Source organism: Ambystoma mexicanum, chromosome 12 (assembly GCF_040938575.1).
Source record: "Ambystoma mexicanum isolate Mex_15411 chromosome 12, UKY_AmexF1_1, whole genome shotgun sequence".
NCBI lineage: Eukaryota > Metazoa > Chordata > Amphibia > Caudata > Ambystomatidae > Ambystoma > Ambystoma mexicanum.
Window position 1 is genome coordinate 1,053,367,761 of NC_090936.1, and position 24,622 is coordinate 1,053,392,382.

Consider the following 24,622-nt stretch of genomic DNA (forward strand, 5'->3'; position numbering starts at 1 on the left):
ACACTTCCACAGAAAGAGGTAAGTTCTCTTAGGCTAGTTTAACAGTACCTTAGTAAAGAAGAAAAAGATGCAGCTGAGGACTTCTGTTCCTGTGCAGCTCTGCAGATCTCACTGTTCCTAGGCCTCAGTCGTGAGGACAAGAGGGAGGATGTCGGGGGACTCCTGCACTGTACTGGCACCGTCAAAGCTGGCAACCGGCAAACTTCGCATTTCAGCTCCTTGCAGTTCAGCAAATAGCAATAAGCGCAGTTCCTGACTGTCAAGGTGGACTTTCCTCACATCTGGGGTCCTGCACTCTGCTGAGGGGGCTCAGGCTCGGTCAGTCCTGCTTCGTGGGAGTCCGGAGGATCTTCCAAAAGCTTTAGGCCAGTTTACAAGCAACAATCTGGTGTCCCTCTCCCTGGCTCTACGGTTTCCTGCAGCAACTCTGAGGAAATTCAACCAGCTCCGAGATGGGTGGCTTACTTGGGAGTTGATTGGTCCTACCAACTCAAAGGGAGAAGTCGTCCTTTGCAGGGCTTCTCTGTCAATGCGAACTTGGTGATTCGGACCTGCAGCAGGGATTCACTGGGCAAACCAACTGTCCAGGACTTGCAGCAGCCGTCCTCTTCAAGCTCTTCTTCAGTTCGTTCGTCCAGTGGTAGACTCTGCCTTCCAAGCCAAGAGACTCTCCTTTTATTCAGTTCTCTCCCATTCATTCCAACCTTGCCGGACAGGCAGCCAGCCAATCGCCACAGAGTGCATTTGGGTATCCTAGGAGACTAAGCACAGGGAGTTTCGGGCACCTCCCTCACTTCCTGCCTACCCCAGACACTCTGGAGCCAGAGGCGGGTTTCACTCCTGAAGCCCGCCAAAGGCAAATGAACAAAGAGCCCAAACCGGGTTTGGCGCGCAGAGAAACTCTAGAAGGACCTTTCCACAAAGAAATGGTGAAAAAAGAAGACCGGGACCTGTTTAAACAAAGGGGCGTTAGGCACCATCTTGAAACATGGCTCCCATGATTTTTAGCTACCGGTGTTTGCGGTCGGGAAAAATCATGGTAGTTCGTTGTAAAACCATTGCCACCAGCCATTTCGATAGAAAAGGGTAACATTGGACTGCTACATGAGTTTTTAGACAAAGGTGATACTAGGTAACCCCTTCCATACTCTATAGGAAGATAGTGTGTGCTGGGTCTAGGAATTTAAAAAAACTAGTAAAGTCAATTTAACCTTGCATTCTCTGGGAAACAGTTTATCACAGAGAAGATATTTAAACCTTGGGACAGCCTGAAAAGCTTCCCTGTGTCACTGCACTGAGGGTGCGGTGTAACACACTTGAAAAGATGATGCTTATGGAGTTATATAAACTCCATAATCAAAGAACACAAGAGTAAAACACACATCAAACTACATGAAAGAGTGGCAAAAAAAGGCTCACACTCTTTCAAGGTAAAAAAAATAGTCCTCAAAATCCAGCAAAGTTGCTGGGGGTCTCTAAGGTGAAGGGAATAAGCACATTTATGAGAATTCTCTCTAACAATGAGATTTGGAAATTCAAAGGTCCGGGGGTCAGAACCAGAGAGTAGACGGACAGCTGCGGTTGGCAGTTGATGGTCATGCAGGGTTCCAACGTTGTCCTCTGGTACACAATATGGCTTTTGAGGTTTTCTTGACAAGACCCCCTTGAAGAGTGGATAACGAGGAAAAGCTTAAGAAAGCACACTGGAGAGGAGCCAGCCATGGAAAATGAACCAGGAAGGCGAGTTGAGCAGTGGGGTCATAGGAATGGAGGCAGCACGGCCTGCGGAGCTTTCCATGTGTGAGGGCAGGCAGAACCAGTGTGCTTATCTGGGGTCCTGTGGTAACGATTCATAGATCAGTCTCTAGGGTCCTGGCAACAAAGGGGCACCCGCTTCTGTATCCAGCGATGCAGGTGCAGTAAGGAGGTTCAGGGAGATTAGGCCTTCGAACTGGAGCTGTCATCCATGTGTCCCCAGTAGTTCAGGAGAAATGAGGGCCACTGTGGGCTCCTTCTGGTCTTCTTTGAAGTGCCAGTGCTTTTCCGTCCGATTGTTCCGGACGTCAAAGGGTGCTGATTCAGAGCTTGGGTCTTTTCTTGAGCAGCAAGCCTTACAGAGTGCAGGTTTGGAGATCCATTTGTAGAAAAGTTAAGTGGGTAAGGGGGGTCTGCTTTATTCCCCTCAGAAACCAGGGAGTGATCAATGCACCCAAGTACACACACACACACAGCATAATCCAAACAGGGTTTATTACCCAATCACAGATCATGCCTCCAGGACGACCCGGGCCTTCTAAAAAAGGTCTCTAGCACAAAGACATGAATCCACAATGTCCCAGACTGCTATCTGAATGTGCCGTTCAGAACCTGACTGGAGAGCCCTATCCTGGGATACACACACCCATTAGCCTAAAATGGCCATCTCCACGCGCCAGGTTTGGATTGGCTCCTCGGCCTTTCGACCCATGTCTGGGCCGAAATCGTCCCTGAGGAGTGGGGGCCGGTTTCTGGCCATACCTGGGCCGGTTTGGAAGAAAAATGGAAAAAAATATATATATATACATATATATATATCTTTTTTTTTTTAAAGCCTTTCATCCTTCTTAGGTCGATAAATTCAGTACCAACACAGGTTGGGTGATATTGTATGCATATTTGTTCTATGAAAAAGAGCTTAAGCTTAAGTGCTATACAATAACATATCATTTGGCCTTGGACGTCTGCTTGGATTCACAGTAAATTAGTGTACTTAGGAACAATGCTATTTGATGCCACTTCCTGTTTTGTCTAGGGGTGAAAGGTCGTGTTTAATTGCTTCCTGGGATGTCACTTTGGGGTGGGGTCAAATGACATCACTTCCGGTGATGTCAGAGGTCGAGGGTCGTGAGGCTAGGGGCCACTTTTTTGAGGCGAGAGGTGGGCCACTTTTTTTGGGTGACCGGGCCTATTTCTTGTCCCAGTCCGACCCTGCCACGCGCACACAGAGGGACAAGGTCTAGTGATGTGATCCCTCAGGTCTACAACCTCTATTTTGTTGAATAGATCAGGGGGTCAAAAAGGACACGGAGATAAAATGGAGTCCACCCAGTGGAACCTTTTCACATATGCTAAAAAGCCACCACCAGCCTAGCCGCAGTAACTGAGAGGGGGTACTTTTTCTGAGAGTGTGGCAGAGCCACTCTCAGGTTTGAGATTAAGCCTGGCTCTAAGAAAAGAGGTCATGAGTCAAAAACCAAGGACAACAACACTATGACGAGGGGGCTCTCCAAGTTTGGCCCTAACACAGAGGTGCAGCTGTAGAGTGAAGCGAGGTCAATGAATCACAGCTGCCCTTGGTCTCAGAGATTCCTATGGCAGAGGTGTCAATGTAAAAGATGCATCAAAGCTCCTTCACATTGCACATGGTCCCATATATGCTTACAAATATTGTACATGGTCTCCAGCTTTATCCCTGCCAACCGGCTACCCTGGGCCTGTCCCGGTCCATTTTGAAGTCCTTTACCATGTTTGAATCCACATGTTTACCCTCTGCCACACTCCCCCATTCTCTGCATCACTCAAAAATTCCATTCAATTTGGGGATAAAGAAAGAATAGAAGATTAGGGGGCCTTGAGAGGAGAACCCTTCCTTGCTATACCATCTGTTGCTGTTCGGCCTATGTATTCAGGAGAAAGTGCAATGAAGGCATGGTATCAAGAATAGACAGACACAAGTGATCACTGTTAACTGTTAAGATAGGTTGGAAAAACATCTAATCTAAAATCTGAGTTGGGAGCAAGCTTCGACCATCAAATAATAAGGCAGTCCCAGTGGCGTTGTGTCAAATAAAAGGGCCTATACTATGAAAAACCTATTGCCAATCCTTACGCTAAATACAAAAAAGTGTGAGATAATGTTCTTTAGAAAGAAGGAAGTGTTCACAAATAATAAATCAGGATGCAGTGTTTGAGGCCTCCCTTACCCACGTTTTTAGTACTGGACAAGGTGGGACTTTGGAGCACAGCACACGCTTGAGATTTCCCAGCACGAGCGAACAGTTCCGCTTTCAGCAATCAGGGCACTTGGTGGTTAAGTTTTCTTACTATCAAAAAGTTCTTGCCGCCGTGGGCCAGATGTATTCAAACAATAAACAAAGGATTACATTGGGTGATGTCTTTCACCTCTGGATCCCACTCTTCCAGGCACAGATCCTTAAACACTTCTTATCAATATCTTCGGAGATTGTCGCTCCTGCTTCCGAGGATCTGATGGATCAAAATACTCAAACACAAAGTTCTTTCGGATTGCACTTGGGTGCTAATTCTTCACCCTTGGGACACCAGCTTCTTGACGCAGACCCTGGTGCACGAATCTTCAGCCGCCTTTTCGTCGGGTTCACTTTGGCTTTCTTTTGTCACTCTTCCGTTTGCTGGGTGCCAAGGAGGACAGTCCACTTCCCTTGGTCTTTCTGGCCTTCCTAGATCAGGCTCAGGCCTTTTATTTTTTGGGATTTCCCTCTGCCTGGCTCGGACCAGAGTGCCAAGAGGGACAGTGTGTTAGGCAAGATTTGATGTAGTTACCCTGTGGGAAATTACAACAACCTTATCCTCTTGGTATTGGTAACCCACCTACTGGTATAGGTCTGCACTACACAAGTTGGTAGAGTGACTGAGCAGCCAGACTTATCTCAAGAGGGGTAAAAGGGAGCTGTAGATTTGTAACATTGAAATCCACAAATACAAGTACCTAAATAACACTTACTTTCAAGGTTTCTAGTAAAATAATTATTTATTTAACGGTCAGGTTTAAATAAGCCTTCTTTAAAAAGGGCCATATGCAACAATAAAAATACACTTCATACACTTACTCAGACTTAAGATAAACAAGTAGATACTCTTTAGATATGCTCCATACACATTCTTACACCCTGAGGTTACTTCAATTACTAGGACAGTATTGGCATTTATGTATCACTTTTGGTACTTGGTAAAAGTCTGAGGTCGTTGAAAAGGAAATGGTTAGGTGAGGAATAAAGGTTAACAGGTTCTCAAAGCATGTGAGCAGTTTTCAATCTCCCAATGAAGTCTAGATTAGCTATTTTCCAACAATACAAGTTAGATGTATGCCCCACCTATGAGGGACAGTTCGAATCAAAGTCAATGGGTCGGTACAGTCTGCAGGGAGCCAGGACAGCCAAGGTCAATTTGAACAATGTCTATGGAGCTGAGGCACTTCTTTAGATGGCACAAAAGCTGTGCACAATGTTTTTTTAGAGAGTTTGTAAAGAAAGAATCACTTTTGGGCCACACGCTGGCAGGCTTGTGAAACTCAGAGCTGAGATCAACTCTGCAAAAAATAGCTACTGCAAGTCTCCAGTGAGAACATGCAAGCTACAGACAAGAGGTAAGTACCCCTTTTGTCAGCACACTACCTTGGGTTTGAAGAAGAGGATCCACTGGCTTCTGTTCTGGTTGCAGTCTCAGCCGTGGGAACAAGAGGGAGGACCTCTGGAGGACTCCTGCACTGCAGTTTGAAGGTCAGCAGCAGCTACGGGCTCTATTCAGATCAACGGCACCTTGCGGTTTCAGCTACCGGCAAATAACAACCATGGATCTTGGACACTTGATGGGCTTCCTTTGCTTCTGGAGTCCGGCACTCTGGTGAGGTGACTGGGGCTTGCGTTGTCCTGCTTCAGGTGGGTCCTCGGGAAGCTTCCTGGAGATCTGGTCCGCCTGAAGACGACACTCGATTCTGGGTTTCCTGAATCTTGGCACTCGGTTCCAGCAGCAGCAAAGAAGTACGCCAGCAGGGAAAGGTCTAAGTTCGGCTTGGGGTCAGTTGGTCTCCTCAACCCAAAGGAGGAAGTCGTCCATTCCGGGCTTCTCTAGACGATTCAGCATTGGAGCTTCAGCACTGCAGCAGGGCTTCACCGGGCAGTTCAACGGTCCAGGAGGGTGCAGCAAGCTTCTATTCAAGATTCCTTCATCGGATGTTTCGTCCAGTGGTCGACTCTGCCTTCAGTCGAAGAAACCTCACCTTTTATGCAGGTTTCTCATATTCATGCACTCACTCACACAGCAGGGTGGTTGTCCTGCAAGGTGGGACAGCCAGCCAGCCAATCAACACTGAGTGCATTCAGGTAACTAGTGAGACTAAGGACAGGGCGTTTAGGGCACCTCCCTCGCTTCCTGCTCTGCCAGACACATTGGAGCCAGAGGCAGGTTTCAGCATTGAAGCTCGCCAAAGGCAAAATGAACAAAAGGGTTAAACCTGGTTTGGCGCGCAGAGTAAAACCCAAGAAAGACCTCACAAGCAAGAAATGGCGAAAAAAGAAGACTGGGCCATTTTGACAAAATGTGTACCCATGGGTGCACTACTGCATCTGAGGATTCAGCCTGCGGTAGAAACACACAACGGTAGGAAGATTTAACCACTGCCACCAGCTATTAAATGAATGTAGTGAGGGTACCATAAAAAATGTTGCAAGAGAAAGTAGGAAAAGGGACTACTAATTACCTCCCAATACTTCCACATAAGATGGGGTGTACTGGACCTACATAGGAAAAACAGGTAAGTAAAGTCAATTTCACTTTACTACTTTGGTGAACAGTAGTTCACCCAAGGGAAGGCATTTCAACCTTAAGAGATATCCAAAGGACTTCTCTGTGACACTGCACTGAAGAGGTTGTGTTACAATACAAATGTAGATGCCAGTGGACTCCAAAAACAAAGAAAACACAGTCCAAATCAGATCAAAATACATGAGTGAGCAAGAGGTTTCACTCCAGAATAAAAATGTAGTCCTAAAGTCATGCAAAAGTGCTGGTGGTCTCTAAGGTTGAAGGGAATTAGCACAGAAATTAGAATTCTTCCCAACACAGTCCACTTCCCCTGGTCTTTTACAAACACCTTCACCTGTTGTTCTTCACATGTCTTAATTTATTTTCAAACAATTCAACATGGACCACCCTCTGCCGGGTTCACTCTAGTCAACAATGTTCCCATTGGGACTTGAGACTTTGTCCCCTTTCATCGGTATCCCTCCTTCGGGTTCACTCTTACCAATTTGACAGTTCCTTTTCCTTTCTTACGATGTGAGATTCATGTCTCTTTTACGATCATCTGCCGGTTCAAAGACTTTCGACTGTACACAGGATTTCACTAGACACCCATATGACCACTTTCACCCTCTTCGTGCCTTTCCCAAGGCCTTCTGCTATTAGTAGTTTCAACAATCTGGTAATCGCCTAGAGTTTGTGTGAGCACCCACATGGTGCCTGGCTCATTTGCAGCTGGCTTTCCCCTTTTACATCAACAGTTCTTTGTACATTCTGCATCCGTCGTTTGCTACTTTTGTTAAACACAGTTCAGTTTCTTTATCGGTTCTCCCTTTGACTCATCGGCTGTGATGAACCGCTTGGCTTTCTTCGTATCGGGAGTCAAGGCTGGTACCACGGTAGCAGGCTCTCTGTCCTGCTTCTCAGTGTAGGCATGCTCTGTGTACCATTGACATCTGTTGCAACACACTGGGGTTATTGTTCGAGGTCTTAAAATTTGTTCCATGGAGGTCTCACTGGCCTTGGTCGGAAAGGACAAGGTTGTTTCTTTCCTTGTCACCCTCTCAGTTCGTGCTGTCTTTCTCCTCCTCTTTAACTGCCATGCCTGGATAGCTGTATCATCGTGCAGTCTGCCTTGCTCATAGTGTGCTCTCGTGCTCCACCTGTTATCCATGTGGGGAAGGGAAAGGGCCGTTGGGTGTGTCCGATTCAGGTCAGTTGCCTGACTTTGCCGGACCCTTGTTTTGGGACACGTCAGGTAAACAGCTCTGGTGTTTGTCCGTCGTCTTTCATGCTGTGCGAAGTGTGTGTTAGAAAAGGGGGGTGGGCATAAGAGTGTTTGACTGTCCTATGTAATAAGACGGGAAAGAGGGGTTAATAGGAGGGGAATACCGCGTCTCACCCGTAGGTGTTTCCATTCCACCCCCCCATGCAGATGATCCTCCCTTACTGGTCCACCCCCAGGAACTGGTTCCAATAGCGATGGCTGTGTCCTGACCACCTGGTTGACAGATCCCTGGGGTCTAATTCGGGAGACACCTTCAGGTTCCTCACAAAAGTCACCAAGAAAGTAAGGCAGCCTTTGGCCATTTAGTGACCCGCACATAGGATGTCTCTACAGGCCAGCGCCCCAAACTCTGTTGGAGCTGGGACAGACTCTGGCACATTGTCAAGTGTGCTTGACATACAGCCCACCATTCCATTTTAAAGGCCCAGGCCGGCCAATCTGTCTTTCTGCACAATAGAGACTTGGACAACTGTTTTTATTTAGTATTTCAAGTTGTGGTCTTGACCTTTTTTTTTTTCTTCCCTATTTTACAGCTGGTCTGAACATCGACCTGAATGAGCCCTCTGCTGACGTGTCTTCTGCGTGGGCCCAGCATGTTACCAAGATGGTGGCAAGGAGGGGCGCTATCCTACCCCAGGACCTGTCCCTCACACCAGTAGCAACACCAGGTAAACCAGTAACAATGAGACATTCAAAAATATGTAGTGCATGAAAAACAGGGACAACGGGGGTCGTAAAATTCATAACCCGAACTGTGGATGACTGTTGGGGACAGTTTTTTTCTTCTAAAAACCAACTAAGGGCTTCATAAAACCATATCTGAGGCAGTACAAACCTCCACTCTTAGTATAAGGCTGTACCACCTGAGAACATTTGGTAGCGTAGACAGAACAGCCAGGCTTTTAGGAGGCAGAGAGGGCTGTAGCTTGGTACAAAGAAATTGTAGCTTGCACATGATCCATAGAAACACTATGTACTGTAAAAAAAAAATGGTTTATTTAAATACTAGTAGGCCAAGATAAATCTTGGGCAAGTAAGTACTATAACATATCATATAAACACAATTATAAAAACGAACTCAATACCTATGGTCTACAAACCAAGGTATAACCTTATTTAGATTATAATAAGCAGTCAAGACATTCAGAATGGCATTAAGCTATTCTTGGAGTAAAACCAGGTTAGGTATACTTTCAGAATACAATCAGTAATTCAAGGATAGTAGTATATTGGTCCGAATATACAGTGTTATTGGGTTATATACACACTTAATTAGACCAACATTTCTTGTAACATGTGTAACTTCCTTCTTTCAAGAATTGATACAGTTACACACGAAAGTTACTTTTTTAGAACACAATGAAACTATTTTAGAAGTGCCCTGAAGCAATTCAGGGAAAGCACAACCCAAAAGGTGAGTTATTTACCATGTACTGTACTCTCCTAACCACACAGAGTGACTTCAGTCAGGCAAGTAAGAGTACTTATTTGAATTAACTCAGCAATATTACAGATTAAGAACACCAGCAGCTATTCAAGGTCAGTTAGTAACCTATTTTACTCTTCAGAGGGGCTACAAGCAACTCAAAGACAAGTAAGGACTTTTAAACTATTTTCGAAGAGCACTGAAGCAATTCAGGGAAAGCAAAACCCAGTGATGCACGTTAAGAAAGACACAATGGGGCTCATTACAAGTCAGCAGTAACCCGCTGGTGCTACCGGCGGGTTTCCGCTGGACAGTAACACCATTTCTGGCACCTGATATGCTGGTGCCACCGGAACATTACAAGTCCCGATGGCCCGGGATGTCAGGCGCCGTACAAATGTTACAAATGTTACTTCCCCCCCGTTCCCATTGACCGAAGCACCGACACCATTAGTAACAGTGCCAGTGCTTCCATGACAACTGTGCCTCCCGGGGCCGCTGCACCCGGCAGGTCAGACCGGCCGCACGCATTGGTGCCGGCAGGCACCGTTGTAGTCTGCCGGTCCAGAAAGGGTGCTGATACATTGCTAAATGCACCCTTGTTTCCAGACAGGCAGACTTGTAATGAGGCCCAATGTAGTTCAAGGTAATTAAGGAACCTATTTTACTTTTGGCATCCAGCAATTCATAGGTAAGGAAGAACTCATATACTTTAAAGAGGTGCTACAAACAACTCAAAGACAAGAATTAACTTCAAGAATGCTTTAGAAATGCACTAAGCACATCAGGGAAAGCAAAACCCAATAACACACATTGAGAAGAGCAAACGGCTAATCAAGGTGGGTAAATCCTATTGAAAAGCGTTTACACCAAGGTACTTTAAACGCTACCAACTCTATTACTTTTTACAAGTGTGACCCACAATTCAAAGCTTGTGAAATAACTTCTATACTTTTTAAAGGAGCAACAAGCAACTTAAAGGTAAGTATTAACTTATAGACACTTTGTAACTTATTCTGTTGCAGAGATACAGTAACAACACTAATGCATTTCAAAGTAGGTACTTTTACACTTGTTATAATTTCCAAACAGAAGCCTTATTCAACATCAAAGCCCTTCCCTAGGCTACAGCATGAGTTTTCTCAGAGGCAGAAGAGGGACCCCAGTGGTCTAGGAGTCAGCTGTAGGCGGGTCTGGATAGGGTTCAGGTACAGGAAAGTCAGATTTCCAGAGGATTCTTTTTCAGACACGTAAGCATTAGCTTCAGAGTTATTTAAGCGTTTAAGGACTTCACAGAAGGCTCCCTATATGCGTTCCATCATTAGGCCTGGGCGAATGGTATGGGCAAACTCCCAACCACAAGAATCACACACTCAGCCGCACAGGATGCATGCAAGACTTAAGGTAAGTATTACCCAAGCCAACACAGTACCTTTGGAGAAAAGAGCTTCTGGGTGGGTGCCTTCAGGATGCCGTAGCATAGGATCCGGTCCTTGATCTGGAGACTGAAGAAATTAACACTGAAGCAAAACTGGCAGGAGTCATCAATGATGAAGGCTTCCAGCAAAGGATTCTTCTCGGATTCTCGCAGCTCTGTGGATTTTGCGCCCTTTTACTGGAGCCAGATGAAGAACGAAGATTGCTGGTTGGAGTCTCTTCACTCTCTCGGTAATGCACTCTAGTGAGGGACTTCAGGGATTCAGATCATGTGTCTGGAGGTCAAGCAGTTTAAGGTTTTGGACAAAATCAGACTTCGGAAGACCATGCACTGCACTCGGGCTTGAGGTCCCCTGGTGTTGGCGTTTTGCAGCCCAGCAAGTTCACAGCATGTTAGGACAGTTTTTCTGTAGTCCAACTAAGGGCTTAGTAAAACCATTCAACTGAGGCAGTACAAGACTCAACTCTTGTACTGAGTACATGGTAGCGTAGACAGAGCAGCCAGGCTTATTTTAGGAGGTAGAGAGGGCTGTAGAATCAATACAAATTAAATTGTAATACAAATGGTTCAAAGAAACATTATGTATGTCAAAATAAATGATTTATTTAAATACAAGTAGGCCCAGATAAATAAGTACTAACAGATTATATTTAATCAAAATTATAAAAACACAACATTATATGTGATGGTACGCAGACCAAAGTATAAACCTTATTTGGAACACCTAACAGGATTTATAGGGAAGTCAAAACCTTTTCATACACATTCCATATAGGTCACACCTATTCATGGGGAGTAAAAAACAAAGGTTACTTTCACAATTACATTCAGTAATGCAAGGGCAGTTGACCCTACCAGTTGTACAGTGACTTAGTACAAATCACATAATCAGTCAACTGGACAATATACTTTATGAATAGTGGAACTCTTATTCCAGGTACAGTAAAAAAACCTATAACTACTTTTGTGATAACACAGTGATACTAGGTGAGTAAAACCTAAGGATGCAATATTCAATTACAGGTGCTTTTAAGATCAGTGAAATACAGATAAGCAGTAACTCTGGTAACTTATTTTTGGATGCCACACAGCTAAGTCAAGGTAAGTAAAACCCATATAATTTTTTAATCTCACAATGGAGTCCAGGTTAGATCTTTCCCAGCTATACAAGGAACTTATGTATGACTTATAAGGGACAGTTAGAACCCACAGACTCTTGTTTAGATAGCATAGGGAAAGTAAACCCTAATGTTAAACTTTACTGAATGACTCAAGGTTATTCTAGGTAGGCAACAACCGAATACAGACTTATTCGGGACAGGCTAACAGCAAGTTAGGGGAAGCAGGACTCAGTTGGGGAACACTCCTACAATTATCCTAACTGGACTAATCTGGCAATACCAACAGTTGGAGGCCCCTCATACAATTATCCTGCAGGAATAATCTGGTGAAACCAACACACTAATTTTGGGTAGAGGCACAGCCTAATCACAGGAGAGTAATATACCTTCATGTCTACATTCTATTAGAATGGCAAAACAGTTTCTAAGGAAGAAAAGATGTTAACCATAATTTTAAAAATAGTGCATCACACATCCAAGATAAGTAAGAACGTTTGTAACTCTTCACTCTTGAAGTTGCAGTTACCAACCAACTCTTTACAAATAAGTAACTTTTAAACACTTGATTTCTTTCCCTGGTCCTTGGAGCATGAGTGTTCTCAGTGGCAGGAGGGGTATTTCTAGGAACTAGTGCCCAACAGACCGTGTCAGAATAGATTCTTTAGTAGCAAAAGTCAGAGTTCCTCAGGAAAACTAGGAAAACGGGTGAATACTTTACGAGTTAGAGGGTCTAGGGGCTTCGCAGAAGACACCCTAGCAGGATTCTAGCAGTGGGAATGGGTGCACTGGCTGAGAGCCCTCCCCATCACCGAAAACACCCCACAGCTACACAGAAATCCCAAGAGACTTATGGTAAGTACATACCCAAGCCATCACAGTACCCCAGCGTTGAACATTTTGAAGCAGGACTTCTTCAGGATCTGCAGCCAAATACCCGGTCAGTGGATTCCTTGTCGTGGTGACTGAAAACAGGACCTTGGAAGGAACTTTGCAGCAGGGATCAATGAAGGAGGCTCTAGGCAAGGTTTTCCTCATGGCTGAACGTGGTTCTGCGGATTTGGCACCTTTTCAACGAGCACAGAAGACAGAAAATCGCAATTGAATTCTTGTCATTACAAAGGTCCAGTACTTGATTCGGGTCTCTGGAGATCCACCAGGAGGCCCACGAAGTTTCAGCAAGATTCGAAATTCGAAAGACCATCCACCGCACAGTGGCTTGAGGTCCCAGGGTATTGGGGTATTGCAGCAACGCACGGTTACAGAAACGGGTAGGATGGCTCAAAATGCAGATCTTCTTGGTCTAGTGGGTTGCACCAGGCTCTGGGTCAGGGTCGTTGTTTTCAGAGTCTGCAGGTCGATTGGAAGGAAGGGCTGCAGCAGGCTCGGCTTACACAGCAGGCTCTCCACTCGCTGGAAATAGTCTGATGCTTTTCCTTCATCATCCTCTTTGGTTTCAGTTCCAGTGGTCGACTACTCTTCAGCTTCCAGGTTGGCAGTATTTATCAGGAACTACAGCACAACCTCTACATTCTCTCCCCTCATTTTACAAGAAGGGGTGGTCTGGTTGTCCAATCAGGACAGCTGGCCCCCCACTGGGATTTGTCCCCATTCAAGCAAGGTGGAAGACCAAAGGGCTGCAGAGTTGTGGACTCCTCTCTCGCTTCCTGCCCTCAGAGACAGACTGGAGCCTGGGCAGGGAGTCCAGGGGACTCCCGCCGAAGATGAAAATCACAAAAGCAATTTCCTGCTCTGGATGTCAGGGGAAGGAACAAGAAAGGACAAGAAATACTAAAATGGCGAAAAAAGGATACAGGGACATTTTGATAAAATTAGCACCCATAGGTGCCTTTACTGCAGCTGTGAACACAGCACGCGGTAAAGATGCACCAAATTAATCCAAAGTATCAATGCCACCAGCCATTTAAGGTAAGCTTGTCCCTGTGACAGAATTGTTACTGTTTTAATGTGAAAGGGGATACGTTGTATCTCACTAGTACGCCAAATAAGGTGGGGTGTGCTGGTTTCACTTAACAAAATATAAAAGGGATCCAAAGAACCTTTCTACCCTTAGGAACTTTAGTTTTCTCAAGGTTAGCCAAAGAAGGTTAAAAGGGGAGCCACTAAGGGCTACCCAGCAACAACAGGCACTTATTGCCAATAAGTTGTTAGAAACAATAACTTTAAAAAGACACTATAGAAAATGACACCCATAAAAAGAGTTGAGGATTCTGTGAGTGTGGAAAAAGGTTCCCACTCACTGAGGTATTAAGGAAAAATATCCCACTAGTAAAGTAAAAAGTTCTAGGGTTGACCCAGGTCAGGAAGATTTACCAGTTCTGTGAAAATCTTAGCTAACACAGCATGTGAAGGGATGGCTTGTTTTGCAGGTCTTCTCGAGGCTACTGGATCTCACCAGCCTCTGGGGAGGGGTCATCACATACAGGATCCCCAGATCACTTGGAAGGAAGGGTTACATCAGGCTCTGGTTACACAGCAGGCTCCCCATTCGCTGGAAATGGTTGCAGCTGTCTTTTCTTCATCTTCCTCTTCAGATTTGGTTCCAGTGGTCAACTTGTCAGCAGCTTCCCAGATCGCAGTATTTATCAGAAACTACAGCACAACTTCCTGCAAACTCTCCCTGCAGTTTACCGAAATGGGTGGTCTGGCTGTCCGGTCAGGACCGCCAGCCCCCCAAAAGGAACTGCTTTCTTTCAGGCAGGGTGAAAGACAAAGGGCTGCAGAGTTGGACACCTCCCTCACTCCCTGCCTTTTCAGATACTCTGGAGCCTCTGCGAGGAATACGAATGCAGCAATGCCACACCTCTATACCTCTCGGAGAAATTCCATAAAAGGACATCCCTAAAACCAACCAGAACAGCAAACCGAGACTGCTTGTCCATCCCCAGATTCAAATTATCTACGGTCGGAGGCAACAGTTTCCCCCTCAAAGCAGACAAACTCTGGAACTCCCTACCCCCCCACATTGAGAGTTGACCAGTCGTATCAGAACTTTAGATCAAACACCATGCTTCGGTTAAAATCTACGGACCACTAGCTTGCACTTTGCAGGATGCCTACTTGTATATTCAAAACCTAGCAAGAATACTTAGCTGCTATATTCACAGTGACAATCACACATCTGTATACACTGCCAATAACATCTGTAAATATGTAAATAGTTTCACTTCCGGACTGCACAATTCCAGTTAGTACTATATATATCTGTGTACCCCGCTGTTGTAATTAATGTACCTCGTTTTATGACTGTATGTAACTAAGCTTTGCAAATTCTTGTAACTGATGTGCCCTAATACCCTTGGATCTGGTGCGCCTTATGAATAATAAAACAAACGAACCAAGGATTCCTGTGGAAGACAACATTTCAACCAAGATTATTCCTGCGAAGACGACCTCAGAAGCAACAATCAAATGGGAAATGGTGAAAAAAGGAGTCCTTCATTCTAGCAGAATAGTAGCCCTCCTATGCATTACAACGGCTGATTTGACAGCCTGCAAGTAAAAATGGCTAAACGTCATAAAAATAGTTACACTGCTACCAGCCATTCAAGTTATCTTGTAATTTTAAAATGAATGTTACCAGGTAAGTGGGAAAGGGGATACAGTGTATCTCCCCAGCACTCTACATAAGGTGGGGTTGTTCTGGCTCACTACATAAAATGTAAAGGGATGAAAATCCCACTTTACCCCTTGGGAACAGTAGTTCACCCAAGTATATTAAAGAGAAATTACAAAGGAAAGCCCAAAGGGGCAACCCAGCCCAAGCCCAAAGGTTATAGGGAACTATAAATCGAAACATACAGTATGGAGAGACATAAAAAGGTCACCCATAAAAATAATAGGACTAGGTGAGGGGGAAGACTATTCCCACTCACCTAGGGACAATGCAAACTAATTACCAAGTCCAAGCAAAATGTTCTGAAGTTAACACAGGTCAGGAAGATTCATCATAAATATGAAAATCTGACTAACAATGACCACAAACAAGAAAGACCCATTTCTGTGTGCTGCTATGTTTCATGGGGAGTTTTGGGGATATGGCTTTGGTGGTATATATGACCCAGAATGAAGCCTTAAGTTTACCGATCTGTTTAGAGGGATTTCCTATACCACCACTGGTGTGTGGTTTAGAAAGACCAACCTGTAGACTACCCGCAGGGTTTCCATTAAGATAGACCAACAAGTAGAACATAGGGTCTACTTATATGAAACCTTTGGGGATGGGGCACAAATATACAGATTTGTGGTTGAGATTAAAAGATGCGTGGTCAAGGCATATTGGACTACAGCAATCTGAAAAAGAGTGGGAGGAGCTATCTTGAGTTGGTTTCAAATCAAAAATGGATATGACTTTAGACAGGAGATTGTTGGGAGATTATAATGGACGCCAGTAAAGATGCAAAAGCTTACCCTTTTAGATAATGTGTGTTGGGGTTGTGCTGGGAGTAGGGGTTCTCCCTTGCATTTGCTTTAGGACTGTCCGAGGGCACAAGCTTTTTGGAATGAAGTGTTAGCTAGGCTAGATGTTACTCTGAACATAGTCATTCCTCGGTCGGCGGGGAACATGATTTTGTTGATAAGGAGAGGAAGATGTTCCGGGGTGAGGGAATTTGATTTATGGATAGATAAGGCTTTAATGGTTGCAATTAAACTGATTTTATGGGTCTAGAAGTGTAGGAAGAATCCTGTAGTAGAGGACTGGATAGTTGAAATGCAATTGCTGCCTAATTATGAGAAGGTATCATTGAAGAATAAGGATCATCTGGATGTTTATCTTATGTTGTCGAGTCCATTTAATGATCTGTATGGATAATGGATTTGAGTTTTACATTTTTTGTCTTGTGTTGATGTATTGTGTTATGTTTTATTATATATAGGTTGGGAAGTGTAGAAAGTATAATTAAATTGCAGGTTTGCTGTGTAGTTAGTTGAGAATGTCGAGTTTCATACTGATTGTTATATGTTTGTATTAGATAAGTGTAGTGTGAAATTCCGTTTCCATTTGTGATGCATGTATTGTAAACTGGATAAATAAAAATAAAAAAATAAGAGACTAAGCAGTTATGCTTAATATTAGGAGGGCTGGTCACTGGTATAGGTTACCAATCACTCACAAGGCAGACCACATAAATGACTGTCCACACCGTATAAACTGAAAATTAGATATGCATTTATTCATCAAGAATAATTTGCATTAAATGATGGATGAGTTACACTGTTGCAATGGAAAGTATGGATGGAAACTATGGTTGAACATACTGCAGACATTCTAAGGCACACCAGGAAAAAAATCAAGACACCTGAGCAGTTGGCCAGTCAAAGTCTCATGTATATAGGTAGTTTTACTTATTATGAAGGCATTGTTTGTACCACCCTGTATTGAGGGCCCTGCGTCCACTAACGCTAATGGGAGATTAACACGCCTAAAAAGAAAGGGAAGCTAAACCTCTCTTATTGTAGGTAATGTGTATAGAGCGATGAGGCTTCACTCTCAGGTAGGTGTAGTAGTCTGAAAGAAAGGTGCAATTAGTCGACAGTCACATCTCTAGAAAATACACTACACTGTGATGCGAATCAAGGGTCTTCATCCCTTCTCCCCAAGGGGGAGCCTCCCCCTTTGAGGCTAGGGAGGTGAGCCCGCTCCACAATTATCCCTAAGGGTCTGGGCAAGTGGGACCTCACAGCGAGACGCCCCCTTAGGTGTCAAGGACTCCCGTTCCTGTGAGGAACTCCTTAGACCATCCACCATAATGGCATACGTGACAAAACTAAAATATCTGTGTCTACAAAAAGAAGGATCTGTCTCTTTAAGCGAAGAAGGAACTTTACCTGGGATGACGAGGCTGGAGAGAGAGTAGCATAGTAGAGGCGAAGCACGACCAAGGAGAGACGAGTCTAAGCAGGGGAAGCCCACTGATGAGGTGACGCTGGGAAGAGGTGAAGGAAAGGAGACCTGAAGAGCCTGCGACTTAGAGTCCTGGGCAGCAGAGGGAAACATAAGAAGCTCTGTGTTTCCGAGGCTAGAACACTGAAGAAGAATGGATGCCTTGTCCCCATGGTGGCATGACCACAAGGGCTTCGTGGTGGTCAGTCTGCCCATCGAAGAACACCAAAACCACCGAACAGTCGCGAGGGATCCTGCAACCCGTAGTCCAACGCGATTGTTTAGAGAAAGAGAGTCGAGTGAGAGATACCAACACCAAGGAAGGATACAAACAGCAGAGATGAGAGCGAAAACTCGAGCGAGCGGTGAGCTCCAAAGCATTCTAGTGCAAACAGAGGTAAATGGGTGGGCAGAAGTAATCAGGAGGCCACCGGGGCATTGTGTATGAGGAGAAACCTGTTGCAGTGAAATTGACAAGATATTGAAAATAACACCAGTTAAATTAAACTGTATGAAAGTGTTCCTGAGAATAGGAAATACACCTGAAAGAAAGGGTGTTGAGAACTGCAGATGAATACCCTGGGAAGAAGTGTGGGAATCCAAAAGGGAACTGAAGTCAAGTGAAATATGACAGAAGAATTTATCAAACCGAGCCACGCCAGGAAAGGGGAAGACTTGGTTTGCCACAAAAATAGCCAGACATTTGTATGGCACTCGACCTTGCTGGCAAGTATGGGAATGCCTTACTGTTTGCCATTTACTGCAAACAAACCTTGTTTGGCGTAAATGGCAAATAAGTTTCATAGTGTGTGTCTGGCCTCTGGGAGACAGCATGTGCCAAATATGAAGTGTGACAATGTTGTCATGCATCTGCTTATGTCAGTCATAACTAGTTTCAAGCTCACTACAGGCCCCAGTCCTGGGATACAGGTATACAGTGACCCAAGAGGGCCAGTTCCCCTAATACAAACAAAGGGGGACATGGGTTATTTATGTAACGCCCTAGTCTTCGAGGTGAAAAAAGGCAACATCAAGTTTGTTGTATGGATGAGGACATCAAAAAAGGATCCAGCCAGATCACATGTATTTCACTATCTGGAACCATATTACACAGAAAATAAGCCACATGGAGATGGCCATGTAAATAACAATGAAGGGGTACCATCTCCGGCACACTAAAAGGCACCTTTTGGGTACCCTGGCCTTAGGAGTCCGTTTTCTGAACACAAGAAGCCCTGACAGGAAGGTATACCAGGCAATTGCAAGTATGCAAGAATAAGAAGCCCTGGCAGGAGAGTATACCAAGCAAGTTGCAAGTGTTCAACTGCAGAAATCCTGGCAGGAGAGTATAAAAGGCCATAACTGTGTTAAGAACCTTTAAGTACAGAAATATCAGAACTGTGTTAAGCATATAAGGAAACGCATAGTCCCGACAGTACAATTGTGGACCAGAACATAACTTTTAGTGTTGAAACTTAAAGGAAGAGAAACCCAGCAAAGGGAACCCCGTTGTGGAACAAGAGCCCTTCCAATGTAAAGAACTTTTTGTGTTGAAACTTCAGGGAAGAAAAGCCCAGGGGAAGGGAACACCACTGTGGAGCAAGGGTTCTCACGATATATAAAAAATTGTTTGTGTTGGAAATGCTCTTTTACAAACACTTTTGTAAGAACTTCAAAAGGTTAAAGACATTTCCCTTTTCAACTTTGTAATTTATTTTTAGTGTGAGGGTCAGAATAGGATGTTTGGACACAAGAACAGTTTGATTTTGACATCCTGACACAGACCGTTCCTTGGTTTTGGTTTAGGTAGGGAAATTCCTCTTAGAACAGGCTCAGAGAGGCCTTTTCCCAACCTTTTTATTTTTAGGAAAGTCTTTAACCAAATAAATGGCTAACTTGTGTCCGATTTTCGTTCCTGACTCTTCACAGTTATAAGTAAACAATGTAACACATTGGCTCCCCCCAAAATCCTCCAAGTGCAACACATTGACTATCTTTGCATTTCTTCAAAGTGTGGTGTGTTTGCTATCCACCCACGTCTGTTGTGTGCTACGCCTAAGCTAGCTTCAACATCTTCTAAGAGCAATAAAGGTCTACCCTACAAATATTTCCTAGTGTAAATAAAGGGCTAACCTACAATACTCATCGGGACCACTACAGGACCAGCCTTCGCAGTTAATTCAAGTGCAGTACACAGGCTGACCACCTCAGTTCTTTTAGATGCAATACATAGGTGTTAAGTTAGATCTTAATTTCTATGCTAAATCTTTTTGCTGGACTTGTGGATTCTTTTTCCATGTTCTGAGTGGGAACCTTTTTCCACACTCACCCTTTCTTTTACTCTTTTTATGGGTGTCATATTGCTGACTCTTCACAGTGTATTTTTGAAGGTATCCTTTCCTATGGCTTTTTAGGCATCTTTGCAGCACACTGCACTTTATGTGCAGTGTTGCTGGGTTGCCCTTGGTGCTTCAGTTTTTATTTTCTCTTGATTTAACTTGTGTGAACTACTGTTCCCAAGGCTAGAAGGGGATTTGCATCCACTTTACATTTTATATAGTGAGATCAGCACATCACACCTTGTGTGGAGTGCTGGGGGGATGCATAGTATCCCCTTTCTCACTGCTCCAGTAACAATTCTGTTACTGTGGCAAACTAACTATTATGGCTGGTGTCAGTGGGTATACTTTAATGTTAATATTACATGCATGCTGTCAAACCAGTTGTGATAATGCACAGAAGGGTCACCATTGTGATAGAATGGTGACCTATTTTTTTTCACTATTTGTAGTGTGCTTGTCCTTTTAGGTATTTTTGTCTGCTGTCCTGGGTGGGGGAGGTCCTGGTTGAAGTTTTGTCTTCAGCAGGAACCCTTTGTGTAGACCGCTGAGGAGGCTTCAGAGTGTCTGTGAAGGCAGGAAGTCGGGGATGAGTCTGAAACTCCACAGCCATTTGCCTTCTGGCGTGCCTAAGCGAAACCAGTTCCCACTGCGGGTTGGGAGGTGGAGGGGGCTGGCTGTCCTCATTTGACAGCCGCCCACCCCTTTCTGTAAACTGCAGGGTGCGTTTGCAGAAGTGTGTGGGTTCCTGTATAACTGTCTTATTCTGGAAGCTGAGGAAAATTCAACCACTGAGGTGGATTCCAAAAAGGAAGAAGAGGAGAAGGCGGCTGTAGCTGATACCAGCGACCAGAGTTGCCTGCTGTGTAATCGGAGCCTGTTCTGACCCTTTCCTCCATGCAACCTCGCAGTCCCGAAGAGGATGACTCTACAGAAACTGCAGAGACCCATCAGTCTTGAGACAGACCGAAAAATGAGCCATGCCCCGACGTGCTGTGACTTTCCTGGGCTGTAAACCGCCAATACCCTGTGAACTCGAGCCTGAATGCTGCGTAATGTCTTCTGAAGTAAGATTCTCGTTTGAACTTTGGTGGAATCCTGCTGAACTCCCAGAGACACGATTTGACTTCTTGAAGTCCCCTCATCAGAATACAGTACGGAAATAGCAAGAAGAATCTGACCAGTTACAACCAACCTTCATTTGGTGCCAAATCCACAGAGCTGAGAGACGCACTGAATAATCCTTTATTGGGATCTTTTCTGTTGACAGCTGCTGCAAGATCCCATCCAGTGTGCATTTTTTTTGTCACCACAACCAAGAATCCAGATACTGGGTCCTGTGTTGCTGCATCATGAAGGTGTCTGTCTGCAAGCTCTTCACTGCTGAGGTACTGTGTTGGCTTGGGTAGTATTTACCTAAAGTCTTGTGTCAATCCTATGTGGCTGAGTGGGTGATTGGGAGTTTGTCCATACCGTTCGCCCAGGCCTAATGCTTGAACTCATCTATAGAGTCTTCTACAAAGTCCATGAACACTTAAAACTAACTCTAAAGTGTGTACTTACTTGTTCAACGCGATATCCTCTGGAAGTCTGTCTTTCCTGCATCCGAGTCATATTCTGACCTGCCTACTGTTGGCTCCTAGAGTCCGTCTTCTGCCTCCGAGATAACTCATGCCTTAGAATAGGGAACTATATGGAATCTGACAAGAAAATATAACAATTGTTGCAAAAGTACTTACTTGTAAATGTGTTAGTGTGTAACTTTGATTCCTGAAGCATTTCTCTATTCCATACCTGTTTCAGGGTGTCTTCACTGTTTGCCGCTCATCTGGGGTCTCTGGACTCTTCTCTTGGCTCTCGTTCCCCTCTCTTGGAGTATCCTCACTCTAGCACCCTCCCTTGGGGGTATCTTCACTCTCTTAGGTTAGCTGCATTCTGAGTAAGGGGGTGAGTTTTACAAGACTCCTTCACTGGGCTCACCCCTTCCCCTCCAGGAGTATTAAGGCTGCCCACACTCCCTTCTTTACTGGGGAACTTTAAGTTGCCTAGACCTCCAAGGGCTGGCGGCTGGCTTTCTTCCTTCTCCTCTGGACTCCGGGATCGAGGTATGTGGGCCTCTTCTCCTGCTCTGGGTTCAGCTGGGCTCTTTCAGGTTTCCCTCCTCAGCACAGCAAGGAAGCGACCAGGCACAAGGCAGCCTTTTTACCCCCTGCTTCAGGCTTCTTTTACACTGTTTTCCCTTAACCAGTGATACAGGGGACCAGTCTGCAGCAGAGGCAACTGAACTGACTGTCCTTGCACCCCCCCACCCCTCTCCCATGGCCGACTACTGATTGGTTCAAGTGTCCGGCTTCACCATTGGTGGAGGTAATGCTTATATCAAAGCCTCCCAGGGCAGGTCATCCTCTATTGGTCAGTTCGAATAACAGTTGAGTCAATTAGGAGTTCCAATGAACTCTCCTGTATTAGAGCACCGTTCCACTGGTTTGCTCCCCCTGGGTAGACCGTAGGTATAGCTCTCTATGTTCCTCTTGCTGCATGAAAGAAGGTTTTATATTATTTCACTATGCTTTTGAGGTATTGTAGATGTTTTATTAAATTAGTCCCACAGTTCTCAATGGGGAATTGAATTTGTGTCTTCTACACGGGAGGTACCAGATCTACCACTGCTATTTAAGCTGCGCTGCTATTCTGGTGTGAGGGAAGCTGAATCATTTTGCTTGTAGCTGATGAGTGATTTTCTCTCTCTCCATGATGGTAGCACATCTTGCTGCGTGTTGCCGGCTTGACCGTCCACTCCTCCCCCTTCGCTGCTGCAGGGATTCAGCAATCTGTTATTTGTGTGCGTAGAGGAAAAACTGATTCACCACAGTACATCGTAAATCCATAAGAGACTAACCCTTAGTGAGAGCAAGCCCCATTTGTAACGGAATGATGTCATCAGAACACAGATAGATGCAGCACACCTCCATACTCTGGCCTCTATTTGGTGAAGATCATTCGAATTAAACGGAGCCTGGGCCGTAAATTATTTAGGTGTGACTTCACCATTTTAAAATTTCACAACTGAAAGGTTTGAGAAACTGACATACTTGCTATTCAATTTCTTCAGGGTATCAAGTTGTTAGTGTTGTCTTTCAAATCCCCCATCAGCACAGCTTATTCCTAGTAGCAAACAAAGGGATACCCAAATACATTTTCAGTTTCCAACGGCGCATTCTCCAAAAGCCCTATATAACCGATCGACTCTGGTGTATTTGAGATTGTCATTACTTTAGTTTTATTCTTATTAATAATTAAATCATTAGCTTTCGCATGGCTATCAATTTTTGTAGGCCAAACAGTGTGTGGTCCATGAGGCCCATGTCTTCAGCATGGGCCAATCATTGTAGTTGTCAATCACCCGATTGAGCTCAGCAAATTAAGCACTCCTTTCAGAGATGTGTGTGCAAACTGCAGTGATGGGTTTAAATCCTAGCAGGGCCAAATCGGTCAGTCCTCCTTCCAAAGAAAATAGAGTACTAGTAAATTGGGTAATAATGACCCCTGTTAGTTTGGTAGTTGGAAGGGTGATCCGACAGATGCATTACAGAACAACGTGATATTTTCATTTTTGTTGCCTGGACAAATTTCAAAGTTGAAAAATGTAACCAATGTGACAAATGTTAAAATGACCATGAAAATTCCCGATTTGAAGGACTTGTGCGTCTATATCGCATATGACCCTAACACACAAAGTCTGCTTAAACTGCAGCCGAAGGGGTTTAGTATTAGTTTAAAGAGTATCAAGTGGGCGCCAGCAGCTGTGCTCATTACTTGCAAATCTTCTGCAGAGTGGCGACCTGAAAGTCTCTCCATGCGCTCGGGCATTAATGCCTAGATAATGATTCCTGTGCAGATGACCAAGTGGCCCTGCAGCGTCCCACCTTCACACCCTACTACGTATTTGCAACTTGATGCTAAGCTTGTGAATCTATACATAATAGAAGCAGAAAAAGTAGAAGTTAATTGCCTGTAACAGTAGTTCTGCAGTATCTCTTCCACAGTCATGTGAGCCCTTTTCTTTTTTTATCCCAAGAGGTAACGGTTGTTTGTAAAGGCAGGCTGTTTTCAAGGGCGATTGCCTGGCATGGTATCGGAAGAGGGCATCAAAGCCAACCAGATTTTGGCATCTCTATTGTAGTTGTCATGGTTTAATTTAATGGTGGCACTCACAAGCTATTTATAAAATTGTGTAAACTGTTCATGGCCCATTTAGAAGATACCAGAATAATGCAACATATAGGAATCTAGAACTGTCCAAACCTGAAAACTATATTTCGAGTGAGGAGTGTAGTTGCATTGAGCAGTCCTGTAAGAAAGCCTGCGCTGTAGCAGGCATTACACGCAGAGTCTTCGTGATCTGTGAAAATACCAATGCTGCTTCTTTCCAGCATCAGTTTCTGAAAATGGATTATTATAAACCCGGTCCTGACTTTTTGGAGGTAAGTAAAGCCTCCTGCTTTACTTCCCTTGCCTGTTTTGCTCATTCCTATGGTAAAAGTGACTAGTCCAGAAGACTGTGAGTACTT

General features: G+C 44.5%; 1 protein-coding gene across 1 annotated transcript in view; it reads left to right on the forward strand.

The window, feature by feature from the left end:
- Window positions 1-24,622, forward strand: part of SMO (smoothened, frizzled class receptor) — a 216,799-nt gene that overhangs the window by 170,037 nt on the left and 22,140 nt on the right. Inside the window, exon 11 of the mRNA XM_069629579.1 lies at window positions 8,359-8,493. Coding sequence (XP_069485680.1) covers window positions 8,359-8,493 — 135 coding nt within the window. The remainder of the gene's footprint in view (window positions 1-8,358; window positions 8,494-24,622) is intronic.